This window comes from Phaethon lepturus, unplaced genomic scaffold (assembly GCF_000687285.1).
Source record: "Phaethon lepturus isolate BGI_N335 unplaced genomic scaffold, ASM68728v1 scaffold13291, whole genome shotgun sequence".
NCBI classification, from domain to species: domain Eukaryota; kingdom Metazoa; phylum Chordata; class Aves; order Phaethontiformes; family Phaethontidae; genus Phaethon; species Phaethon lepturus.
Window position 1 is genome coordinate 1 of NW_010517049.1, and position 19,303 is coordinate 19,303.

The 19,303-nt window shown below is 38.7% G+C and overlaps 1 protein-coding gene across 1 annotated transcript in view; it reads left to right on the plus strand.

Moving 5' to 3' along the window:
- Nucleotides 1-16,098: 16,098 nt before the first annotated feature.
- GOLPH3 (golgi phosphoprotein 3 (coat-protein)) overlaps nt 16,099-19,303 on the plus strand; it is a 16,007-nt gene continuing 12,802 nt past the window's right edge. The window contains exon 1 of the mRNA XM_010296264.1: nt 16,099-16,161. Within this exon, the coding sequence (XP_010294566.1) occupies nt 16,099-16,161 (63 nt within the window). The remainder of the gene's footprint in view (nt 16,162-19,303) is intronic.

The following is a 19,303-nucleotide window of genomic DNA, read 5'->3' on the forward strand; positions in this document are numbered from 1 at the left end:
GGGGGGCGCTGGGGAAGGGATGCCTGAGGGAACAGCGGTTATTCGGGAGCTTATGGAGGCCGTTGATGGGAAAGGGGAGCCTAAGTGGTGCTAAGGTGTGGGTGGGATGGGGGCAAGGACGCTGCTGGGTGAGTGTTGCTGCGGGTTTGGGGCGTTGGTGGGGTCGAGGACAGTGATGTTGCTGGGGGTAGGGGTGTGCCTACTGGAACAGGCCTGGTGTTTTGGAGGAGGTGGGGAAGGTGCTTGGATGTTGGATGAGAGGGAGCCTGGCAGAGTTTGGATTGCTCTTTGCATGCGAGGTTCACAGAGGAGCTTTAATATTTGTAGCGTCTCAAGGAAGGAACTGTAGGGATTGGGGCAGGATGAGGCCTGGAGATAAGGGCCAGGTGGTTGACTTGGAGGCCTGGGGAGATCTGTGATACTCATACTCCTTCTACAACTTACTTGTAGCTCTAATGTGGAAGACTTGTCTACTCCTGTGTATTTTGTCAGACACAACTCTGTGGTACTTACAGGCTTCTCCAGTGCTTTAGGATGCTTAGCAGCCCTTTCTACTAAGACTTTCTAGACTAATGCATATAAAAAATGTCTTAAAATTGTGACAGAATGGGCCTTGAGTAATGAGAAGTGTGTCAAAATGAGGAAATTGCATTATTATATAAGTTTGTGTTTTTACTAAATTTATAGCTTAATTGTTTGTCATGATACTGTGAATAATAGTCATTGAGGAAGGTGTACTTCTACCAGCGTGTCAAATTTTTGTTTCATTTGAAAGAGGTAATCAATATAAAAAGCATGCATGCTGCAGAAAGTCAGTGTGAAACCAGAGAAACAGTTTAGTTTGATGTGGTGTATGGTGGAGTGCAGTACACCTTTATTTTAGATATGAGTTATAATATGAATTTAATTAGGCACCCTGCTTGGGTTTTTTTAGTAATAAGTAAATTGATGAAGACAGCTCATTGATTTGGGTGGAAGTCTCTTAAAACTGTGCGTGTTCATGAGGACAGACTAATAGGAGAGGGAAGCTGGTAAATTGTATGTTCGTTGGCAGTGTGTTGCCTCTAAAATAAATTCACCGGTTGATAATGAGTAGGTTAAAGAGTAGTTTTCCTGGTTAACACTCTTTTAATGCTTGTGGGTATATCTGTATATATGCCTGATACAATAACATTTTATTTTTCTCAGACTGTGTATTTTAGGCCATATTCTTGTAATCCTATTTTTTCAGGTGGACCTTGCCACAGCGTCCTGATAAACTCAGTAGATATTCACAGTGATGTGTGCTTTCACCTGTTGAATTGAAGACTTGTACATATGTGCATTTCTTTTTCCACACACCGGAATAGTTGCAGGAAAGTCAGTTAGGTGTGACAAGACAGATAATCTGGCAGGATTGCCTAGGAGGTGGGATAAACTGGGTGATCTTTCAGCTCTGTTTTTTTCCCACCCCTCCCCCAGGATCGTGTGCTAAATCTGCTGAATTTGTGGGCCTTAGGCTGTAAAGATTTCAAGGTAGTGAGCCTTGAAAGTCTGCCTAGAAAGAATATATGTTCCAAGTCTTTCTAATATATCAAAAGTTAATAGTTAACATTGGGCCTAAAAATCCAGTTTTGCACCGGTGTGTATCAGAACTATAAATCTAACTTTGCTAAGTGCCACAGTGGCACACACTGCAGATAATCTAGTATTCCTTGGTATGGAAAAAGGAAGTGAGTGATTACAGTGGCATGGATATCCATAACTCCCTTGTGATTTTGCAGTTGAGATGTCAGACAAAAAGAATGGTAATGTCATTGCTAGGGTAGGGGGCTTATGTGCAGAAACTGTAGCATACAGAGTTTCTGAGCTTTGTTAGACATGAATCACTAGGGTTCGTATTTTGGTTTTGGGTTTGCTTGTATCCTTGTGTACAAGCTACACTATGTAAACCACTTCGTCACTTTTTTCTCTTTTAAAACTGGAAATAAAAATACAGACTAATTTTCAAATTTTTTTTGTTCTTGATTGTTCTAATAAGTAAGCAAAATTTATTTTATGCATCTGGAAGTGCTTTTTGTAAAGGTTTTTACATCTAATAGAATTGATTTCCCATGACATTTGTGTGAGACTTCCATGACAGCAAGCAGAGAAAAGCAATATAGGGTCTCTCAAGTATAGTTGTGAAACTACACAAAGTATAAGGGAAAGGCAGAGGCAGATGTGTGAGCTATAAGCTCAGTTGAAAGCCTGTAAATTTCAAGCGGAGAACATCCTTCCTGGTTATTCCAACAGGATAAAATAACTTAATGTTGAGTTTAAAATGAGTTTTAAAAAAGGAGTTTGAATTGGCCAAGCAACATGTTTCCCTAAAAATAGCTTCTATCTCAGAAAAGTTACTGATAAATTTGCTTTCAGTTTTTTGGTTTGTTTTTTTTTTTTTTTCCCCCTAATGTTAAACACTGGCAAATATGGCTTAACACCGTGTGAATTATATACAAAATGCCTTGCATGTGAGGACCTACCATTTATAATTTGTAGGTGTAGGTGCCACAGTCTTTACTTTTAGGAGAGAGTTTTTCAGGAGGACCCAGGCAGTGATGGATCGATGAGTTCAATGTTTCTAGGAGATTGTTAGATATTTATGTGAATCCTGCCTCCAGTACAGTGTGATAGTAACAACCACAGCGAAACTTCTGTGTTGCTGCCTGGTTGTCGCTGCAGTATGGATTTAGTGATGGGAATGTCTGGCTGCTCTAAAACAAACATAGCATGCCTAGATACCATTCTTAATACTTGAACACAATTAACTGCATTCAGACATGCTTCCTGGACATGGCCTTTTAATTTTTTTCCCTATTTGGCCTAATTGAATTGTACTCAGTGTATGTGTACTGGTTGCTTTTTTCCAGCAATGGTTCCTCTTCTGTTTGTATATTCTGTGTATAAATAACTATTTCTGTATTCCAAGGTCAACATAGATTATAAGGGATGTGTGCTGAATATGTGCATGCTTGCATACCATGACAGATGCGGTGTTCTTGGGGGAGCAGGTAATAGACTGGGATAAAATACATTACTAGAAGTCTTTGGGGAGCATCTCAAGAACACTTATGTTTGTTTGGAAACCTTTCAGAAACATGACTGGGAAAGGGAATTGTGTTAATCCATTTAGAGTAGAGCAATAGCCTGTTGCTATAGGAATGAAAAATACTCACTGAGATAAAATACTTTGCTGTATTAGGTTAAAAATAGTGTTGCGGTAGGATAGGTCAAAGCCACAGAAAAGGGGAGGATATTCTGTAGAACTGCTGAAATATGTGAGGTCATCTCTCCCAAAAGAAGGGAGCGATAAATGTGAAAAGTTAGCTTATGTAAAAATGACAGCTGAGATATGAGTACAGGCCAGTTTGTTCTGGCTGTTCTAGACATCTTGCAACTCAGTCTCATAGAAAACTGAGAGGTTTCTAGGTGGCTGTGCTCTAGTGTTGCTCCATTTGAGCTCATTTAAGTTTTTTTGAACATGTAGGGGGGTTTTTTGGTATTTTTTTTTTCTTTTCCTTTTTGGAGTTATGTCTCAGTACTTGTTGGGAATCTATTCAAACACACTAATGCACACAGCTGCTCCTATCCTCTATACGATGTGCCACAAGGAACCAAATCGCAACAGTTATAGACACATGGCACTGACTAAGATAAAATATTTATTTGATATGTAACTAATTCCTTATTTGCTGAAAGAATACTTATGTAAAGTATGCTGCAATAATTGTCATGTATGTGCAAGAGTAATTATTTGTGGGTTTATTTACCCTTTCTTTGGTCAAGACTAAAATGTCATTTGTGAGAGTGAAATAATGTTAAATCACTTTGTTAGGAACAGAAATTAGCTCATGTTTAGCCTTAAGAAACTTCATTGCTGAAGATTTAGTTTTGTGGCATAGCTTTTTGTCCAGGTAGTTCATGTGAAGGCTTCCAGCTTATATTTTTTGTTGTATTGAAATGAGTTATTAGGGAGCTAGTTTGCCTGCTTCAGATGAGCTGTTTTGTGTCATTTCCCTACCCCCACCCCCCAGTTAAAAAAGTTTCAGCAACAGCCTCAATGTCAGCTCAAAAGCTCACAAGTTTTGCTGTAAAATTTATGAGACAAATGAGTGAAACATGAAGAGGTGTCTACTGGGAATTCGCATTTCAGTTGAAGAATGATGGTATTGAAACCTTGACAAAGATGTGCTTTTTATCAAATGGTCATGGCCTAATAACATCAAAGGTTGTAATGTCTGTGATGAAAAATTCTTTCTTTCATAGTTGCCTACCTTTTTGGTCCTTTTTTAATGTCATGTCCATGCATAAATTACAGGCTAGGAATAAATAGGAGGTGTGGGAGGAGTATCCAAACTCTGTGTGCTATAAGATGCAGTGAAGTGCCTCGTTACTGCACTGCTGAGTAAATCCTGCTTTGGGGCTCTTTGGAGGATATACTAATTTGGTAGCAGCATTTTGGATACAAATTGACTTTATGGGTTGAAATGGTGTTTATATTTTGCAGCTAGTGTGGTTATCCCTACTCTTATAGCAGAGCTAATCTGTGATCTATATTATTTACATAGGGATAACTTTGTAGTGTAGTTCCTTCTTCATGTCAAGCTGTCTAGAGTTAGGACAAAGAAAAAAACATTGTCAAAGCCTTTCTAGTGATGCTTCTCAGTTTTTTTAAAGTGCTCTTAAAAAAACAAAGCTGCATGTCTTCTTCCTCTCCCTGTAGCAAGCTGTTTTTATTAAAAAATTTGCATGAATTATGTATGAGAAAGTATTGCTGTTAATTGCTATAACGGAAGTGATTATGGAACTGGAAAATAACATTTTATGTTAAAGTGATATTATTTCAGGTGTTCTTTGATCCTAAAGTAGTTCAAGTACTGCAGCGTTTATCTCAATTAGTTAAGCTGCATGTAATGGGCCTTCTTTGCAAGGCTAAATTGACCAGTCTCAGTGTTGCAGACAGTATATTAAAGAATGACTTTCTTACTCACAGAGCAAATAATTAGTACAGCACATACTTCTGTGTTGCATTACTGGGAGAAAGGGACGCTAGTCCGGAGTGGCTCTGTTTTCCATGTGTAGATAACATTCTCAATCCGTTTTCTCATAACTTTTATTAAAGAAGGAAAAAATAATATCAACTTAATCATGTGCCACTTTTAGCTGGGTTTTCCTCAGCTTGCAAACAGGTCTTAAGTAAATGTCAGTGATTTATTTTGTTTCAGAAATATTCATAAAAGGTTACTGCAAAATGATTTCACGTCCACTTCTCAGACTTCAAAATTACAAGGTTACACATAAAGTAGTACACAACTGTTCTCTTCCTCTAAGTGCACTGTGTGTAAGCCTGGATGAGTAGGAGCGCATAGGTGTGTGGTACAATGACTAAGCTGTTAGTCTGAGTGCAAACTAGTCTTAAGTACGCCAAGCCTTTCCCACCTCCCCTTACTGCATTTCAACCCCCTTTTTTTCCCCCCCTGTTTGTGATGGACTATTAAGATCATAAAAATAGTATGCCTTGTAAGCTAGATCTTTGTAATTGGAGAGATGTTACATGTATAGTTGTCTTACTTTTTGTGGATTTATTCATCACTGTGTGAAATTAGTCTGTCAAGCTTTTTGCATAGCTTTCTGTAGCTGATACTCTTTTAAGCACTTGTAAGCTGCTCATTGCTATACACTCTATAGTCATCTGCCTTTATGGTCTTACTAGACAGCATCATGTGATTGTATTATTTACAGAGTCCTTAACTGCCAAACTAGGTGTCTTTTGTATATGGGCTGTACCACGAGGTTTCTATTTAGCCAATCATTATTGTACAGCACAGCACATTGCACTTCCATTTTTTTTCTTCAGTAGTCACTTGATTTTACTTTGGCACTTCCACATTCAATAGTCTCTACTAGAAGAGAAGCATTCCATGCGTGTTATGTTGCCATTTTAGTATGTCTTCTGCATCGCACAGTAGAGAAGGCAGGTATAATATGTATTGGTTAGGTTGAGGTAAATGCCAGATGGATGTTCAATCTATACTAATCATTTAGGAAGCACTAATTACAACTACTTTGCCTGTGCTGGGTATTTAAATGGGACTTCTGCTTTAGCAGCATCTGCAGTCTGTGGCTGAGACAGTCAGTTTACAGTTAGTACATGCTAAGTATTGAATGGAAGAACTTGTTCCTTTTAATGCAAGAACAGTGTGATGAGTGGAATTTTTTTATCCCATAATGAAAATGTTGACATAGCAGCATTATGAGAGAGTCTGTTGCTTGAAAATTGTTTGCATCTCGATAAGTGAAATAAGTAAGAGTCCTGTTCTGAAGAGAGCAAACTGAAAGGAAACTAGGGGAAGTTTAGACAAAGAAGAAAGGAATCCGTATACTTTATGTAGACTTTTTTTTTAAACACCGAAAACATGACTCTAGAAATTCATCCACATTAATAACCGGGTGCAAATCCCTCAAAATGAAACATTGTACAGCTCCCGAGTTTGAAATAACACAGTGCTTTACATAGTGTTTTAAATTGTGACCACTGTAGCTGCTGTATTTGGTGACAGATACAGTATATTTATAAGCCTCAAGGAGAGAATTGTAGTTTTAATGTGGCCTAGTTAGTCAAAGTTAGTGAAACTTCCACCTATTGTTTAGTTAGCCAGTATTAGACCTGCTTTGTCTGTGTTAGAAAGACATACCAGGTTTAGGTTTTTCCTGGTCTTTTTAAGTGAAGCGTACTCCACCTGGCTGGGATAGAGTTAATTTTCATTGCAGCCAATATGGTGCTATGTTTTCGATTTTTGATCAAAACAGTGTTGGTAACACACCCACGTTTTATCTCTTGCAGAACAGTGTTCGCACAGCATCAAGGCTGCCTCTGTTTCTCACTCTGCCCACCTCTCAGTGAGTAGGTTGGGGTGTGCAAGAGGCTGGGAGGGGCTACAGCCAGGACAGCTGACCCCAGCTGATCAGAGGGTTATCTCATGCTGTATAGTGTCATGGTCAGGAATAAAAAGGGAGGGGAGGTAGGTGGCCATTGCTCGGGGACTGGCTGGTCATCAGTCTGCTTGTGGGAGGTGGTGAGTGAGTGTTTTGCATCACTTTGTTTTGTTTTGATTTTTTTTAAACTTTTGTCCTTCTTATTCTCTCCCACATCCTGCTGTAGGGGATTGGGAGAGTGGTTATGTGGGACTTAGCTGCCAGCTGGGGTCAACCCACCCCTAGGAGACACTAAATGTGCATGTTTTGTGTTCTAAGCTTCTGGTTGTTATATCTAGGCAGCATGCAAGCTATTTTTCTGATCCTGCTATATTTGCTTGCTGCCATGAGAAGACTTTTTTTTTTCAAGTGAAATATCTGATGTGGAGGATTTAAGCTCCAGTTCTAATTAAACATTTATTTCAAATGAATGTCAGATTTTATGCTCCGTGACAATAGCTGGTAGTGTAGAAATCAATTTGTAGATTATGGAACAAATTAATTACGTTTTTATTTTGCACAAAGTATGGAAAATAGAAATTGGACCCTGAAGGAAGGTGGCTTTGCGAGAGCCATGCAAATATTTGAAGTCATTATCTGCATGTGTATACACTTAATCATGATGAAAGTTAGGCTTCTGAGTTTGCCCTTTCATTCCTAAAGGAATAGTCAGACTCTTTAAGTGTTGCTTTATTCAGGGGCTCTTAAAAGGTTCAGTAGTGTGCATGTGTTAGTTGCCTCCTCTTCGGCAAAGTTACGTTTTTTGTATTATTTTCATCTTAGTGAAGAGGTGTGTTTATGTAATGTATTCATGTCTAAGTGCTTGAAAAGCTGGGCAATAGCATTTGGCTTTACTGCTTTCAATAGTCAACAGCAGTTGCTGTTTGTTGTTTACTCCTAAATGCAGTGGCAGGTTAATCAAATACCTGACAAGTTTCTTGTCAACAATACTGTGCTTTGTAGAATGTGTATGCTTGCTTTCCTAAAGTATTTCTAGTGTTTGGCTTTCAGAACATTTCAGAGATTCTCCTTGCTAACTTACCTTCTGTTTACAACTAGGGTACAACTTATGTTCCAGTAAAATGGCTAATTTAATTTTCATCAAAAGAGGAAATCAAGAGGTAACACAGTGAGACATCAAAGTCCCCACATTTTAGTATTCCAATAATAAACACTTCTGCACTTTGGCTTGCTTTCATTTCTTAAACAGATACTATTTTCAAAAGTTCTGTAGGTCAGGATCTATCATTAGATCTTCTTGCAACCTTCTAGATTAATCTTACCTTCTAGGTAATATTTGCAGCAAAGAGCTAGCTAGGTATAGGTTGGCTTAGACCCTTAATCTAGTGTGAAGAGGATGAAGGGAATCCAGCTCATTGTAATAGCAAGTGGCTTGAAGTTTGACTAGTTTACTTTTCACACATGAGAAAATCCAGAGATTCCTCTAGCAGGTGTCTTAATTGAATATTTTGAATATTCACAAGGTCTGAGGATGTTATTTTTATCTTGTTATTTTTGAGGTATGACTGGTAAGAGGGATGAATGTCTCCTAAAATTTATTGTTCTGTCTTCAGAAATGCATTTTTATTTTTTCCAGCTGTGTAGATAGATACAACTGTATTTCTTTTACTGGATATGAAATTCCTTTATACCCATTTAAGAGCTACCTGAAGAATGAATCTCTCAGTTTTTGTTATTACATACATTATTTGTCTATATCATGTATACAAAGTAGCTTTCTCTGAATGCATTCCTGTCAGGTGAAGCTGGGTCATGTCTTTAACCACACATGTTTTAAAACGAATTGGTGTAGAGAAGCAGTGCAAATCAAAATCTGTCAGACAGTAGATGTGAAAACAATTCTGTAAGAGAACTGGAGGGTTTGTCTTTCTTCTAATTTTCTAGATAATCATAAATTTTATTGAATCTTACTGCTGTCAAAAGCAAAAATCAATTTTGCATTTCAAGGTTGCTTGTCTTGGAACCTGAACATGAGAAAAAAATTTTTAGCATGTTCTCAGCTTACCATCATTCTTGTTTTCCAGAGTTGTGGGGGCTTTTCTTCTCTCTTGTCTTACAGGTCCATAGAGGAGGGAAGAGATTGAAACTATTAATAAAGAGTTATTTAAGCAAGTTCCTAACCCTGTACATTGTATTTTCAACTGAGTATCAGTAGGCTGGGGTAGAACCACACAATTCCTTGCCAGAGGAGATTGATTTGGGTCTTGCCAGAGAATGCTGCCACAGAAGCTGAATTTGGTTGTGTGTGTTAATCTGTCTGGCATTGCACAGTACTGTAGTGTCATGGAATAGAAGATTTTCTTAGAGGTAACAAGTCAATAGCAATTAGACTTAATAGATTAGTATATGCATATTGAGTAAATATTAGAAAGTAACAGAGCACATGCGTAATTTGACCATGTCAGCTTTTCTTGTTTGAGATTTACTCACTGTCAGCTGCAGCTCCTGTGCTGCTCATCTTCAAATAGATGACATTACAAATAACCTGCACTGGAAAGAAAGTAATAGATCTTTTTGATCCTCTGAAGGATGAATCCTGAAAATGGATCAATTCATGTAATAAGATGCCTGTGGTGAGAGCAGCCTGATTACACCTTGAGGGTTCAAATAATCTTGGACATTCCAACCTGTCTTTGATGAATGTTGCCATGAAGCTTTTCCTTTTTCTCTTCTTCCATCATTATTTTCTCTTGCTTGCATTCTCCCCCAGCTTCTTATATGTATGTTTAGTTATGCTGGTGAAAAGACTTAATTGGTTCTCACTGGAGTTTAATGTGCTTTATATGTTTACAGACTGCCTAAGTAAGGTTACTTGAATAACTGAATCGGAGCTTTATAGAAATCTGTATAAGGACCTAGCTGAAGAGAAACAAATGCTGGTTGGCTATGCACAAAGATCTAAGGGCTTCAAATCATCAGAATAAATATACAGTTAGCTCCCCTAGTATTGACCAGCTTTTCTGTTTGTCATTGGGAACTCAGAAAAGTTTGTGTTCATTTTTACAAGACCTGTTTGCTTATTTTTATGTTGAGAAGTGTCTTGCAGCAGTGTGCTGGAAGAAAAAAACTTAGATAAACTGTTTTTAAAGTGTGCCTTGTATCTAATTTAAGAATTTCCTTCTCTGAAAAAGGATGTGGTTGAAGTTTTTAGGTTTGACTGAAAAGGTCAGGTATCAGATTTGTTGGACAAATACTTTTATAAAATAGGCTGAATTTAATATTAAGCATAATGCATCAATCTTGCTGACTTCCTCCCCCTTCAGGAGACTCAGAAATTGTATTAGTTCTTCGTTATAGAATGATGATGTTCCTAAATAGAATACTTTAAAGAGTTTTTTATATCTAAAGAATCCATAAACTTCTAGCAGTAACTTGGTTATTGTCTCAGGTATTGACTTTGATCTTCCTAAGATTTCTGCTTGTAGTTACATTATCACAAAGAAGAGTTTTACTTCCTTGCAACAATAACAGGCATTTTTTCTTTCTTTCTAATCAGCAATTTTACTTTCAGCTAAAAGGATAGGAATGACAGAATCATGTAAGAGTGACAGAAGTTGATGTTCACTTATTCTTCTTTGTCCTCTCCTATTGCTGTCTCCCGTTATCTCCATTTAATTGTATAACTTTACATGAGTGTCCAAGAGGGCGTAGTGTTTCTGTTGTAGAAAAATATTGATGATAGATGCATTTGGAATTCATTAAATGAAACTTTTGGGTCAACAGAAAGGATTGAAATTCTATGCTAAACCATAATTTATAATAAACCAGATACTTTCATTATCCTTTCTAGATATATACTGCTTATATTTTGTATTTGGATATATCTTTGGATTTGGGAACAGCTTTAAGGAGATGTGTTGTTGAAGTTCTTCAGGTGATTCCAACTGCTTTCAAAAATTCAAGTTAATATTAGTAATTTTAGAGAAACTATGTAAAGGAAACAGTGTGTTGGTGGTTCTTGTCTTTTGGGTGAATATGATAGCCCATATGCTTCTCACATGCTGCTAGTACTCTACATTAAAATCAAAATACTTAAAGAACAGTGGTTGTCATCCAGTCATAGCTGTGAAGCAGATTAAAGTTGTAAAGCTGCTTGCAACAGATTCCTGTGTTGGAGATAAGATACAAGGGGAAGGAGACAGCCATCCTTGACATGAAAAGGCTGGCAGAGCAAAGTTCCTATTAACTTTCAACCTGCTGCAGTATACCTGTACAGTGTATGCTGTGACTCCTTTTCCCTCTGCCCTCCCCAGCTATCTTTCTGTAGATCCCAAAGTAATTACTTCAGAGAGGAATTCCTTGACTAAAAAGGTGAGAGTTCTGTTGCAATTGTGATCAAGTCCATTATGAAATACAACTCGCCACAGCCCATATTTCAAGATAAATTGTCTCTGCCTGTCTTTTGCAGTAGGTTTCAAATGGGTGACAGATGATGATTTCGGATTATTCTGTTCTGTCTGTGCTTTTTGCTGGTTAGTAATAGGCTAGTCAGCACTTCTGAAAGAATTTGCTATTGCTTCATGGAATGAGAAAGGGATGCTATTGCCATCCTGTCAGATTTGAGTAATGTAATGTCAAATTTATGATTATCAGGGTTCAAAAAGGGGCGCTGAAGGTAGTGATGAATGTAGTGCATGATGCCTTAGACATTTCATATTTTTGAGCAGATTGTGCTCATGAATGGCTTCAGTATAGGTAGCCCGATTATGTATGTTTTTTTTTTTTGAGCTCTTTATCCCAAGGACTAAGTGAATAGTTCTAGCCATAACTATTCAGGTTGTGAAAACTATTCAGGTTTTGAAACCAGTTTGTCCATTACAGTGTGGGTTGTCACTGAAGGGGATGCTTTTGCATTTTTGCTGTCTATTTCAACCATGTTCCTTCCCTTTCCTGTGCTGCCTCTGAAACTTGTTCACTTGCTCAGTGAATCAGGTGAGGAGACTGACCATTAGCTTTCACTCAAACCATTTTTGCATCTAGCTGATGATGCAAATGCTACTGTGGGCTCAGAGAGAACAGCAAGTGCTTTGATGGGATGAAAAAATACAGACTTTTGTCTTCAGCAGCAGTTCAGGCTTTGTTGGACTGCATTCTTGGGTTTAGCCCTCAAATGGCTAAAAATGAAGACATGGGGGAGGACATATCTTCCCAAGTTACATGGTTTTATGTGAGGTTGAAATGAGATGCTGTGACATTGATTTGAAAGGTCAGTAAAACTAAAATGAATCTCTGGAAGGAAAAATAATTGAAGTGATGTGCAGAAGGCAGTGGTTTGAAAGAGACCTTATGCTGGGAAAGAAATTAAACACTGGGATGTCATTTTGTTCGCAGTTTCTTTTCCTGCCTCCCACAGTGTTTCTCTCTGCCACTTTAAGTACCTCTAAGAAAAGATACCTGAATTTATCTGTCTACAAAGCATGAGTCTCTCAGTATTGAGGTAGCTACTCAAAGTGAGCATGTGGGTATTCTCACTTCATAATGCATGCTGTGTAAATGTTAGAAGTAGGCTCTTTGCTAATTGTTCTATGCAATATGAAAATCAGTCTCACACATAAAATTTATACCAGCAGACTACTCAGTTTGCTTTGCAGAGTCCTACAAATGACCTAAACTGACTTTCAAAGTTGTTGGGTTTTTTTTTCCAAGTCCCACAGTTGTCTTAGTCCATCTCAGGCTATACATTTGTTGTCAAGTGTTTGTTCTTATTCACATCTTAAAAGTAGAACTGAACTTTGTATGCTTTACACGTCTCCAAACTGTATTTTTATTATGCTGGCATGTAGATTTGGTGAGGGTGAGTAATTGGACTTGGAGATAATTGCCCTCAGTAACTTCTCATGATGCCAGCAAGCACAGAATGTTTTCCAGTATGTTTGTAATCTGTGAATTCTGAGAACATACCATAAAAACAGTCTGCTGCATATCAGAAAGAATAGATGGCAAGGAAGACACCCTTATTCGGGAAAGCTAGGTGCTTGTTTGTGTATAAATGAAACAATAGGGGTGTTTTATATTGCTACCACCAACACAGTATTTGAATGCCATCCATGCAGAAGTAATAAAAGTAGTAGCAAATTCCAGCAGAGTTCAGGAAGTCTAATTTTTCTATCTTTATCCTTCAGCATCCAAGTACAGCTGATTGAAATTTTTCCTCTGAAATATTCTTCTATTGGAAATTAAGAATTTACTGTTTGCTAAAGTGAAAGCTTTCTTTGACCTAGATTGTTCCTCCTAGCTGAGAAGCCCTGAAGTTAGGGGTTCGTGTCTTCTTGATAGACTGCCACATGTATTGCCCCGGACTTAGGACTTCCAAACTCCTTAGGAGCTGTAATTGTTGTTTATCTTGGCTTTCTGTTACTTTCCAAGTTGGCCAGCTGCCCTTCTGATGGGGCTGCCATGGCTGGAAAAGGTTAAAACAACATTTTGTTTCTGCTGTCTCTACGTGAAGCTTCAGAAATTGCATTCTTTACTAAATTTTGAAGTCTTTTAGTTTGTGTCTTTCATAAAAGAAGAGTTTGGAATTTCCCGAGAACAGGTATTTAGGGGTTTGGGTAGCTGTAGTCATGTTTCTCCTTCAGAAGGTTCCCCTTTAATTGTTTGGTGTATTTAGTTTTATTATGATTGCTTTTAAGTAGAGCGTGCTAGGTGAAGGTTTAGGAAGTACTATTAAGTCTGAATATAAAATGAAAAGGCTTTTAGTAAGAGAAGTATAGACTGGGCAATGTTACATGCATTATTCATGGGAAGCTCTGCTGTTGTGGTTCTTCATAAATGTAAATTGTCTGAGTTGGGGCCAAAACTTTGACCTAACGCTGACCTCTAATACTGAATATGAGTCTATGTGGATCTGAGGATGGGCCTGAGGAGCCTGTTGTTGCTAAAACAAAGAAATACTTTATTTTTGGTGAGCAGGCTGTTGTGTAACCCTCAGTTATCTTCACAGACTATTACCTGGCTTTATGATGCTTTTTTTAAAAGACTTCTAAAGCTGATTTCTATTTGCCATGGCTCTGTGGCCTGCAAAGTAATCTTGAGACTCACTGGGTTAGATCAGGGAATGCATTAGCAGCTACAGTCTATGTTGCACTGTATAATATTCTGTAAACAGGCAGCCTTAAGCAAGTAAGTTAAAAAAATCTTTTTATTACCATGTTTGCATCTTGAAGCCTCAGGTTTGCAACTCTGCAAGTGCTTCTTTTCTGTCTTCTGAATTTGAGAGATTTTTCACTCTCCCCCATTCTTTTCTGGTCTGTGACAGGTATAGTGGAACTGCTGCTTTTGGATTCTGAGTTAACGAAAGAATTGGAGAGAGAATGTATATTTCTGTAGTGGGACGAGATTTTTAGTAACTCTTACACATAAAACAAAGTATTCTAAGTAAAAAATTACCTGGTCTCATGTGAGTCTTTTGTACTCAATTTTATGAAGAAAGTATGTATTTTTTTTTAAGCTTCACTCTGTAATCTGTTGAAGATAATTTCTCCATCAATATTTTGAGGTAGTGTCTATAAATATAAAATGGCATCTGCAATTTAATTGTATTTTTTGCACTGCTACTACTGAGTGGCTTTAATTTGTACTTGGGAAACAGAAAATACTGAGGTTTGTTTGGGTGGGGTCTTTTTTTCCTTTAAATAGAGCTAGTGTGACAGTTTCCTGGAAGCTGAGTAGAGTATAGCAATATATGAGGTAACTGAATGGCTGCTCTGTGAAGGGTAGCTGTTTCAAGCTTAAGCAAAATGTTTTTGGAGTTTTGTGCAAATTCTTAAAGCAGCATCAATTGTGTAGAAATTGCTAACATACTTGGCACTCCTCTTTGCCAAATACCTTCCGGCGGTCTGACCTTGTTAGAGTCTTCTCATTCTGATTTTTTTACACACTCAGTAAATTATAGAGGTTATTACTGCATTGCCTTTTTTGTATGAAGAGTTGGAGAAAGTGTTGTCTTATCTGTCTTCTTTTAAAAAACATTTTTATGAATAATTTTTGAATTATAAAATCTCTTGATTAACTTACAAATTTCTCGACATTTAATGTCCATATTTTGAGTGTCTTGACAAATTGGAAGTCAATATGTTCTGTAGAAATACTTCTGCAACAGCTCTTACTCTGTAATACTTAGTTCTGAGTGCTTCAACAAAATATCTAAACAGCCATCAAATTTAGAATACTGTGGTGTTTTCAAAGCTAGTATGTACATGTTTTCTCTCTGTGTATAGTTGGTCCATTTAGCTATGGCTTTGTTACAGCATAAACAGATGATCCTGTTAGGTTTTTCACAGCTGAGTTTATAATGTTTGAACTGGAGAACAATATTTTTTCTTTGTCTATGGAGGAGTTCTTATAATTCCTAGCAATCCTTATAAATGCTTTCTTGCATTTAGGACCCTATTCCACTTTAAGCTTTGTGAAGCTTCAGAGTCAGAGATCTTGTCAGCAAACTGGGATGTTAGGGAATGATGTATGTTAAAATTTTAAGGGGCACTGGTAGGATGTTTCTACTCAGGGTCTCTTCTCTGTCCCTTCCTTCCCTGTGGGATATGCATATGAGCCCTGCCTTCTGTTGCGCTTTGCATGCCAGGATCGGTAGACACTGGGTCCTAGTATATGTTTACGCTGTTTTGCATGCAGATCTGAGCTGGGGTATTCCTTCATTAAGTAGGAAGAAGCTGCAAGAGCTATTGATACAGTTTACTTGTTTGTACATCTGCTAATATAATCATGTGGCTTTGTGCCCCTCTCAGAACAGAGACAGGAATAAGATGGCTGCTCAGCATATATAGTGTAAATACTTTGCTATCTTTTCTGCAACATCTCTGTGAACATATCTAAGGAAATCCATGAGTGTCACAGAAATTCAGATCTTTATTAACCTGGAAGTGATCTGTTAGTGTATTACATGTCACAGCAAGATGAGGTGGCGAAGAGGGCCACTGTAGAAGAGAGGGTGTCAAGACTTCAGTGATGGGGAAGTGCAGCTAAACAGGCAAGGTAAAAGCAGGGAGTTGAAGATAAGGTAGGTTGGGTAGCACAGGACCGTCACTAGGAGATGGACTATTTAATAAATGAGAGTTTCCGGTGATGACTAAACAGGAAGACCTGTGTGAGCTGGAAATTGGGCAAGGGACATGGGAAGAGGAGAAAGTGAATAAATGCTGCAGGATGAATAAATGCTGCAGGAGGTGGTTGGAAAGAAATGGTGTTATGAACATGGATTTTTGCATAACTTACTGTTTAATCAGAAAGTGGATCTTAGTCTTAGCTCTGTGCTTTACCATACCTGGGTGGAAAGTGTGAACTTCCAGAGTTCATATGGTATGAAGTTTCTGTTATAAACTACTTTCAATTCCCTTTATGCTTGTCTAGCAAAACTAGTTTTTACCTGAAAATTTGTAGGTCAGCTGTGATGAAAAATGTTTTTGTGCTGTGTTTGTATAAATAAACATGACAGTTGTAAACATTCTTTTGATCTTTGAATCAATGTAGATTTAAAATTTTGTCTTGAGCTATTCATAGCTTGAAGTGCTATTCTAGTATGATTGCTGTCAGACAAAAATAATTCCCTACCTTGTAAGACCTTTTTTCACTCTGCTTAGCAACTTTAATGAAATAAATATTTCATTGAGTTGGGATGTTTATAAAATTATAAAAGACTTGTAGGAAGACAGATAAAGTAAAAATACTTGGCGTTGTATTTGTGAGAAAACTAGCGCTGTTCAAGAGCATTGGAATGACTTGTGCCTGTAAATAGTGGTCTTTGGTCTTCCATCTAAAGTGTTTTGAGACTGTTAGGTATTTGGAATAACAGTGAGAACAGTGTTAAAAGGTCGGATCAAATCCCTTTCTTGTTTCATAGCCTGTAACAAGCAATGGCCAGGCCATGTTGAGGGAATGAGTATGTGTACAATGATGATAACTCCTCCAGTGTACACTGGCTTAAACTGGGTGGGAGCTTCCCAGGCCATGTGTGGTTTACAGATCCATTGCTGTCTGTCAAACTTAATGATTCTATGATTGTATTCTAAGGTTGCAAAAGACCTGTAAGATCATGAAGTCCAGCCATCAACCCAACACCATCATGCCTACTAAATCACGTCCCAAAGAACTTTATTATCAATCTTCTTTGAATTTAACTGATTTTTTAAAAAACTTTTGCCTTCCTGTAAAAGCAGTTGAATTGAAATACAGAAAAGTTGGCCTTCGACTTTTCTAACCTGTGAGCTAGCTTCATTTACCACCTTTTAGTCCTTGTCTGTGGGGAAAAAAAAAAAGTTTTCTGTGCAAATAGTACATTACTCTATATTGCTATTCTTCCTCTCTGTATATTATTGCCTACCCTTTCACTCCCTTTTCTTCACTGTCCATCTATAGCCTTTTGAACAGGCAGTAGTTCTGTAATGCTGAGCATTATTGTTTCTTTTTTTGCACCTTTTCTAGATGTGGCGATGCCATTTAAAGTAGGTGTTAAGAAGTTGTTTGCAGTGTAGAAGATAAATGTCTGCTTCTACTCATTTTCAGTTACACCGCGAGGTTTGAGTTAATTTAAAGGATGATTTAGTAAGACACTTGTGTGCTAAACTGGCCTTCTGTGAAGGTTCCTTCAATTGTCTGAGGTCTTTGCAGTAAGTGCCAAAAACAATCAGTCCATCTGCCTGAACTATCTGGAAAGATCAGTTTAATGGATTGAAAAATGTGCAGGATGACACTGACTGTTCTAAAATATCTCTTTCCTCACTGCGTTAATAGCATTATAACCTCTGTATATTGAAATACGATGTTCCGTCTCTAGTGGATCACTTGCAAACTCTGAGCCTGGCGGGGAGTGAAGAAAGAGAGAAAAGGTGGTGGTGCTGTATACATTCTAATGACTAATGTCCTCAAACCCACTAGAGCAAGCAGTTCCATTTATGAAGAATATAATCTTTTTGAGCTGCCTTTCAGGATCACTTGATTAAAAACTCTTGGATCACAGATTCATAGAATAGTTTGGTTTGGAAGGGACCTTTAAAGGTCATCTAGTCCAACTCCCCTGCAATGAGCAGGGACAGCTTCAATTAGATCAGGTTGCTCAGAGCCTCATCCAGCCTCACCTTGAACACTTCAAGGGATGGGGCATCCACCTCTGGGCAACGTGGGCCAGAGTTTCACCACTCTGTGTGAAACATTTCTTCCTTACATCTAGTCTAAATCTACTGTCTTCTAGTTTAAAACCATTACCCCTGGTCCTATCGCAACAGGCCCTGCTAAAAAGTCTGTCCTCATTTTTCTTATAGGCCCCCTTTCAGTACTGGAAGGCTGCTATAAGGTTTCTCCAGAGCCTTCTCTTCGCGAGGCTGAACAACACCAACTCTCTCAGCTTGTCTGCATAGCAGAGGTGTTTCATCCCTCTGATCATTGTTGTGGCCTTCGTCTGGACCCGCTCCAAGAGGTCCATGTCTCTCCTGTGCTGAGGGCTCCAGAGCTGGATGCAGGACTCCAGGTGGGGTCTCAGCAGAGCAGAGGGGCAGAATGCCCTCCCTCGACCTGCTGGCCACGCTGCTTTGAATGCAGCCCAGAACATGCTTGGCCTTTTGGGCTGCAAGCACCCATTGCCGGCTCATGTCCAACTTTTTGTCCATCAGTACCCCAAAGTCCTTCTGGGCAGAGCTGCTCTCCATCCCTTCATCCCCCAGCATGTACTGGTAGCAGGGGTTGCCCCAGCCCAGGGGCAGGACCCTGTACTTGACCTTGTTGAGCCTCACGGGCCCATTCCTCGACCTTGTCCAGGTCCCTCTGGATGGCACCACTCAAGTGTGTCAACCGCACCACTCAGCTTGGCATCATCTGCAAACTTGCCGAGGGTGCACTTGATCCCACTGTCTACCTCATTGATGAAGATATTAAACAGTAGTGGTCCCAGTACGAACCTCTGAGGGACACTGCTCCTCACTGATCTCCATCTGGACATTGAGCTGTTGACCACTACCCTCTGGATGTGACCATCCAACCAATTCCTCATCCACTCAACAGTCCCTCCACCAAATCCATCTCTCTCCAATTTAGAGAGAAGGATGTTGTGGGGGACTGTGTCCAGGACCTTAGAGAGGTCCAGGTAGATGACACTGATAGCTTTTCCCTCCCCACTGATGTAGTCACTTCATCATAGAAGGCCACTAGGTTGGTCAGGCAGGACTTGCCCTTGGTGAAGCCGTGCTGGCTGTGCAGTCTCCATCCTTGGAGGTTTTCAAGACTTGCCTGTATAGAAGGCTGAGCAACTTGATCTGGCTTCGTAGGTGAACCTGTTTTC